The following is a 7,500-nucleotide window of genomic DNA, read 5'->3' as shown; positions in this document are numbered from 1 at the left end:
GCAACGTTTTCACCACCACTACCATCACCACCACTCACCACTCACCACCACCACCACCACAAACACCATTCACCACTACCCCCACCACCACTCACCACCACTCACCACCACCACAACCACCACTCACCAACTACCACCACCATCACCACAACCACCACTCACCATTACCACAAACACCACTCACCACTACCCCCACCACCACAACCACCACTCACCACCACCACAAACACCACTCACCAACCACCACTCACCCCCACCACCACCACCACCACAAACACCACTCACCACCACTCACCAACCACCACTACCCCCACCACCACCACAACCACCACTCACCACTCACCACTCACCACCACCACAAACACCACTAACCACCACCACCACCACCACTTACTTGACGCCTCTCTTCTCAATCCTGAAGCGTTGGATGATGTTATTGGTGAGGAAGAACAGCGTGTAGTCACCAGGAGAGTTGTCACTAGGTCTCACCAGGAAGCTGCCTTGTCCCGCTGTGAGAGAGAGAGAGAGAGAGAGAGAGAGAGAGAGAGAGAGAGAGAGAGAGAGAGAGAGAGAGAGAGAGAGAGAGAGAGAGATTAATGTTAGATTCTTTTTTTTTTTTTTTTTTCAGCAAAGGTTTTTATTCTATTGGTTTTTTGTTCTTTAATCTGTATAATGGTCATCTTGCTATACTCTCACACACACACACACACACACACACACACACACACACACATAATTTGCCAAAGAATATTTGAGTAGCATTTCACTACATGGACAAAGAAATGATGAAGAAATTGATAAGTACTATAATAAGACCTAGATTGGAATATGCAGGAGTAGTGTGGACCCCTCATAAAAAGAAACACATAAGGAAGTTGGAGAGACTACAAAAAATGGCTACAAGAATGGTTCCAGAATTTGAAGGGATGACATATGAGGAGAGACTAAAGGCTATGGATCTACCAACCCTGGAACAAAGAAGGGAGAGAGAGAGAGAGAGAGAGGGATCTGATACAAGTTTATAAATTGATCAACGGAATGGACCAAGTGGATAATGAGAAACTGATCCTGAGAGAAGAATATGACACTAGAAGCACAAGATCGCATAGTAAGAAGCTGAGGAAGGGAAGATGTCCGAGAGATGTTAAAAAATAGAGTTTCCCGCAAAGATGTGTTGAGACGTGGAACAGTTTGAGTGAGGAAGTGGCGTCAACAACGAGTGTACAGAGCTTGAAAGAAACATCGGATAAGTGTAGATATGGAGACGGGGCCACACCACCGTAAAGCCCAGGCCATGGAAAACTACAACACACACACACACACACACACTTTCTATCTTCCTACAAATTGAGTTCTTTCAAGGTGTCAAGACATTTGTTCCTTAATTTTGGCTAACTTTACTAATCTTTAAGGGACTGGCAATCAAGTGGACATTTTTTTTTTCTTTTTAATATTCTGTTGGCCTTAGCTGACTTCACTCCTACAAAAAGAAGTGTTGGAACTCTACTGAAGCCATTACAAGCCAGGTATTCACGGCTCACTTTTGAGGAATGAAAAAATCTGAAGCTTCCATTAGTGAGTTTCGAGAAATGTAAAAAAAAATTGAATCGTGCAAAATTTTTCACTGGTCGTTTAAGAAAAAAAAAATGTAAAAATTGAATTAGCCAAAATCTTTCATTGGTTCGATTTGAGAAATGTAAAAAAAAAAAAGAGAGAGAGAGAGAGAGAGAGAGAGAGAGAGAGAGAGAGAGAGAGAGAGAGAGAGAGAGAGAGAGAGAGAGAGAGAGAGAGAGAAAAACTACTACCACTACCACTACTATTACTACAACTATTACTACTACTATAACTACTACCACTGCTATTCCTACCACTTCTACTACTATTATTACTACCACCACCACCACCACTACCAGCACCACCAGTACCTTTAATCAACAAATCAATGGCGTCGTTCTTGGTGATATCCGGATGGAACCAGGAGAACACAATATTGGGATCTATATCATCATCCAAAGTCTCTACAAGGTCGGAGAATATTGTGCCCTGCTCCCCCGTGCGATGTGCCGTCACCCACAGCCACCCGTCACTCAGCTCATTGTGCACGAAGAAAATGTCACCCTTCTGGAACCTGCGGGTGATGGGGGTCGGGTGAAATTAGGTTAGGTTAAATTAGATGTTTGTTCTTTAATATTTGGCTAAACTTAACCAAACACACACACAAACAGGTAATAATAATAATAAAACGCACACAAGCACACACAAACGCAAATAATAATAATAATTTCACACAAACACACACACAAACAGGTAATAATAATAAAACGCACACAAGCACACACAAACACAAATAATAATAATAATTTCACACAAACACACACACACACACACAAACTCACGATAGCTCATCCGTGTCAGCCATTTTAGTGTATGGCAAGATGGCGACCACTTTGCGGAGGTCATTGACAGGCTCCGGAGGGGGGACGGGGTGCACCAGCCTCTCCCTCTTGAGCAGGTCGGACACCCCAGTGTAATACCCCACCAGGTCACTCAGCGCATTAAACTGACGTCCGCCTATGTAGAAGTCGCCACACACTGCTGTTATTCTGTTTAGGGTAAAGTAGGTTAGGTTAGGTTGGGTTGGGTTGGGTTGGGTTGTTAGGTTAGGTTAGGTTAGGTTAGGTTAGGTTAGGTTAGGTTAGGTTAGGTTAGGTTAGGTTAGGTTAGGTTGGGTTAGGTTAGGTTAGGTTAGGTTAGGTTGGGTTGGGTTAGGTTAGGTTAGGTTAGGTTAGGTTAGGTGAAGTTTTTCTGTACATTTTTTTCTCCATTTCTTCTTCTTTATTAGATTAAGTTAGATGTCATCCTTTTTTTCTCTCTTTTCTTTTTTCCTTCCATTTCTTACATTAGGTTAAGTTGGGATGACAATTTTTTATTTATTTCTTCTCTCTCTCTTAGCTTAGTTAGGTCTGGGTTATAATGAGTATACTACTACTACTACAACAACTACTACTACTACTACTACTATTACCACTACTTACTTGAAATGTGACACCCAGAGCGGCCGAGGTAGGAGAGCACGTAGGAACCAGGCCGTCTGTCACTCTCCCTCACCAAGTAACTGCCGAGCTTCCCAAACTGACGCAGCCGTTCCTCACTCTGCGCTCTGTCCAGCCGCCCGTGGTACCAGCTGTGGGGTAGGGCAGTGTTAGATGAGGTTAAGTTAGGTTAGGTTAGGTTAGGTTAGGTTGGGTTAGGTTAGGTTAGGTTAGGTTAGGTTAGGTTAGGTTAGGTTGGGTTAGGTTGGTTGGGTTTGAGCAGTGAAATCGAACAGACCCTCTCCTTTGTTCACCCTCTTGACTGAACAGACTCTCTCTCTCTCTCTCTCTCTCTCTCTCTCTCTCTCTCTTGTTCTGCCTCTGGACTGGTGTTGCGCTGTGGGTTGGCTCTCTTTCTCAGTTATAGTGGAGGAATTAGCACAAATTAACCGTGTTTTGGCTACTTCGTGGAATTAAGTTTTATTTCCTTGCTGCCACTCACCAAGCAGGTTTAAGACTCAGCCCCACAGACTGAAGGATTACCAGACATTTACCACATATTGGCCACTTAAAGGACTTTGTTTTTCTCAGGCTTCCAACAATGACTGGACTTTTTGCTCATTTAGAAGGTGCTATGCTGGTACAAAGGCAACACTTCAAAGGTGGGCTAGTCAGGGCACTTCCATGAGGGGTGCCAGTACGCCGGGACGCTCACAGGAAGGCTAGCACTGGGCCATATGGAACTGCCAGATAGGACTAGAAGACCGTCACAGGGCAGTACTTTGCAATGTTACGTGAAGCCGCTGTAGGCAGTGTGCACCACCAAGATGAGAATAAAATGTAGAGGATCATCTGAGAGGGATAGAAAGGTCAGATTAACCTCTTCAGCACCATGGCGTGTTTTGATATTCATTCTGCTAACTATTTGGTGATTTTATACAGCTTCACAAACTTATGTGGGGATAAAACTAGTGAAGACTGTGGCAATTAATCTACTGATCTCCATAGACCCTTCCTAATGTCAATAAAATGGTCTAATAACACTCAAAACTCAAGGTAAAAATGCATCCCAGTAGTGAAAGGGTTAACAGCAATTTTGTGCAGCAATAAAGCGCATGCCACAAGAGTTATCACAGCTTCACTGCCATGGCTGTGAATGAGGAACACAGCAACACCACCTTCACCAGAGTTGTCAAGAACAGGCTCCAGCAGGACAGGTTCAGCACAATGACACACGCTGAACTCAGACTGAAGAAAGTGCTGTCTGTAATTTATGGAATGCGGAGAAGATCGAATTACTGAAGAATTTAACACTACAAAACATGTGGATTGGTGCCGAACTTCATTGCATATACAAACTTCCCAACTCTGACAACCACTCACTCACAACAACGAAAAAAATGTACTGAAGCAGCCTGCGTTAAGTAATTTTATCCTAACCTAACCTAAACACACACACACACACACACACACAATGCACATAAACACTAAAACATTCTTAACTTATCCCAAACAAACTAAAACAAAATAACAATTATAACAGATAATATTGTAAGGCATATATGAATTAATAGATATTCAAAATAATACAAAATGAACACTAATATTGAGACACGATACGATAAACGAGGAAGTATACCATTTAAAACAGAGCCATAAACATCAACTCTTCAATCTCAGCAAATCTGACACAAAGAACTAAAATAAATGAATAAATAAAGGATTTTAACACCACGTAAAGACATCAACACAAACCAAACACATCCATACATCTAAAAACATCATATATTTAACCTCAAAACTAAAAAAAAAACACTAAAATGGGAAAATAAAGGCAAAAAAAACACCAACAAACACACACATCACTTTCCACTCAACCAAACACAACGACCTGTCATAAAAGGGACGACAATCTAACACGTTCATATATAACCCTTTATTTCTCCTATTTCAACACCATCCAGGACCCTTCAACCCACAGGAACACTCAATGAGGCCTTAAGGGAGGCTTGGGTGTGCATCATAAGCATCTAGGGACCTTAAAAACCCCTAAAATCCCTAAAAATAAAACAACAACACTCGCGCTGGGTAGGAGTTGAGGGTGACAGGGCCGAGATATGTCAAAAAGGCGGCGTCACATTCCCTTAATTTCTCCCTATTTTCAGGGCTCCGGCGGGGATGTAAGGGTAGGAGTAGGGTGAGGGATGTAGGATAAGGGTTAAGGATGTGTCATAAGCCCTCACCTCTCCTCAGGGGGCGCCGAGAGAGAGCTGTCCACCTCGTCAGGTTCATCAGGATCATCGTGGAATGGGTCAAAGTCATCAGCGAAGCCTGTTTCCTGTCCCTCGTCACTGCCTGTAGAAGGAGATCCATGTAGCTTATCCTTAGGCCTAACAGACACATTACGCCCTCCTGCAGAACCGCTAGGCCCAAGCACCACCTCCGCCGCCATGCCTCACACTCACACACTCCCAGCTACGGGGGGGAGAGAGGGAGAGAGGGAGAGAGTCAGTATAGTGGTGCCTCCTCCCCCTGTGTCTCTGTCAGCGCCCCGCCCCGGCCCTCTCTCTCCCTCTCCCACGCCCCACCCATGCTCTCCCACGCTCCCACGGGTGTTGGAAAATTAGGATATTAGTTTGTAACCCGTGTTTTTGTCCCAGGGTAAGGATAAAATGGCCATAGTGCGTTTATTGTGCGTGTTTGGTGCAGTGTTGGAACCCAAATATTGTGAATGAAGGTTGGTGGCTGCGCGTGCGTGGGTGTGAGACAGGACAGAGAGGGAGAGAGGGAGAGAGGCATGGGAGGGTGAGAGTGGGGGTGTATGAGTGTACTACAACTCGATAGGATGCTAGCGGACACACACACACACACACACACACACATAATAATAATAGTGCATTTATATTCCGTTTACTACTACTACTACTACTACTACTACTACTACTGCTGTCATTACTCTCTCCCTTTCTCCTTTTTCTCTCTCGTCTACTACTACGTACCATTACCACCAGAGAGAGAGATAGAGAGAGAGAGAGGCCGGAGGTGTACTGATAAAGCAAATGAAAAAAATAACAATGATAATTATTTCCTCACAGTATTTTTTTTCTCTCTCTCTCTCTCTCTCTCCGTGATAAGGCCAGTAAGTCTTCCCTTCCTGCGTTTATTAATAGAAAACAACAAAACAAGCTGTCTTAACCCATGCATAAAGACGGTAGGAGGATTCTAAATAGGAGAGAGAGAGAGAGAGAGAGAGAGAGAGAGAGAGAGAGAGAGAGAGAGAGAGGCATTCACACAAATCTCTCGTACCAACCAGTGAAATAATTTGTGTTGTTTGAGTTTCATAAAGTTTGGCAACACTGGGCAGTTTAGCTCTACATAACACGGTGCACGAGAATAAAAATTAACCAGAGAGAGAGAGAGAGAGAGAGAGAGAGAGAGAGGCAGTCAGTTTTAAATATTAGACAAGAATTACGTTATTACATTAAAATACCTTCTGCCTATATCTTCAAAATGCTCCTAAGATTGATAAGTTTACTAAAAAATCTCCTACAAGCTCCTGCCTTCTCTCTGAAAGAATACTCTGAAGATACTCGCTTTTTTTAAGGGTATTTTTATGGTTCTAGTGATGGAGTACCAAGATTTCTAGTTGGTCATAAGGAGAAGACATCTTGAAAAACCCAGCTTGTTGTTTATGGGGACTTGAACAATTGACGTGGTGGAAAATCAATGCGTTTCTTAATATGGCTGTTAATCCCACTGATAAGGCTGGCTTGAAGTGGTTTTGCTTGCAGGATTACAGGAACTACAGGATTTTTTTTTTTTTTTTATGTAAGAGAGGAGAACTGGACAGAGCAACGAAATTATATAAAGAAAAAAATGCCCACTCAGTTGTTAGTTACAGAGCTGAAAGAATTAGCTAAAGGACGGACAAATGTCTTCAAACGGGTCCATCAGAGAGAGAGAGAGAGAGAGAGAGAGAGACTGTTTAACGAGTATTTGTCCTATTGCCTCCTCTCTGCATCTCTCTTCCTTGTACCAAACCTTTCCGACATGCAAGCGGACACGTTGACATGATAGTGACTTGCTTAGTTTGACATGCTAATGCCTCATCGTATTTCATTATTTAATAGCGCATTACGTTATAGTGGATCTAAAGGGGCAGTACAATAGGGCAGTGCATTGTGGGTTGTCCAGTGTCAAGCTTCTGCCAGCGCGCGTAGTAGAGCGCCAGTTTGAGACAAGGATCTGAGTGAAGGAATGGAGAAGTGGTAGTGTTTGGAGGGCGGCCGTGAGTGTGTGTGTGTGTGTGTGTGTGTGTTTGTTGCTGGTGCCGCCCACTTGATGACGTCACACCCCTGGCCGGGCGAGCGGGCGGGTGGACTGGTGACCGTTGGTGATTTTACGTTCGTTACGGAACTCATTTCAAAATTGACTTATGGAAAAAATGAAGCCAGACCAGAATGCTTGT

General features: G+C 43.5%; 1 protein-coding gene across 1 annotated transcript in view; it reads right to left on the bottom strand.

The window, feature by feature from the left end:
* Positions 1-5,571, bottom strand: part of LOC123501437 (ras GTPase-activating protein 1-like) — a 23,850-nt gene extending 18,279 nt beyond the window's left edge. The window contains 6 exon segments of the mRNA XM_045250267.1: positions 395-509; positions 1,926-2,128; positions 2,397-2,603; positions 3,036-3,048; positions 3,051-3,184; positions 5,276-5,571. Of these exon segments, the coding sequence (XP_045106202.1) occupies positions 395-509; positions 1,926-2,128; positions 2,397-2,603; positions 3,036-3,048; positions 3,051-3,184; positions 5,276-5,484 (881 nt within the window). The 5' untranslated portion in view covers positions 5,485-5,571.
* Positions 5,572-7,500: the final 1,929 nt, after the last annotated feature.

Source organism: Portunus trituberculatus, chromosome 2, assembly GCF_017591435.1.
Source record: "Portunus trituberculatus isolate SZX2019 chromosome 2, ASM1759143v1, whole genome shotgun sequence".
In the NCBI taxonomy this organism is placed as follows: domain Eukaryota; kingdom Metazoa; phylum Arthropoda; class Malacostraca; order Decapoda; family Portunidae; genus Portunus; species Portunus trituberculatus.
This window is presented reverse-complemented; position numbering and strand designations above follow the sequence as displayed.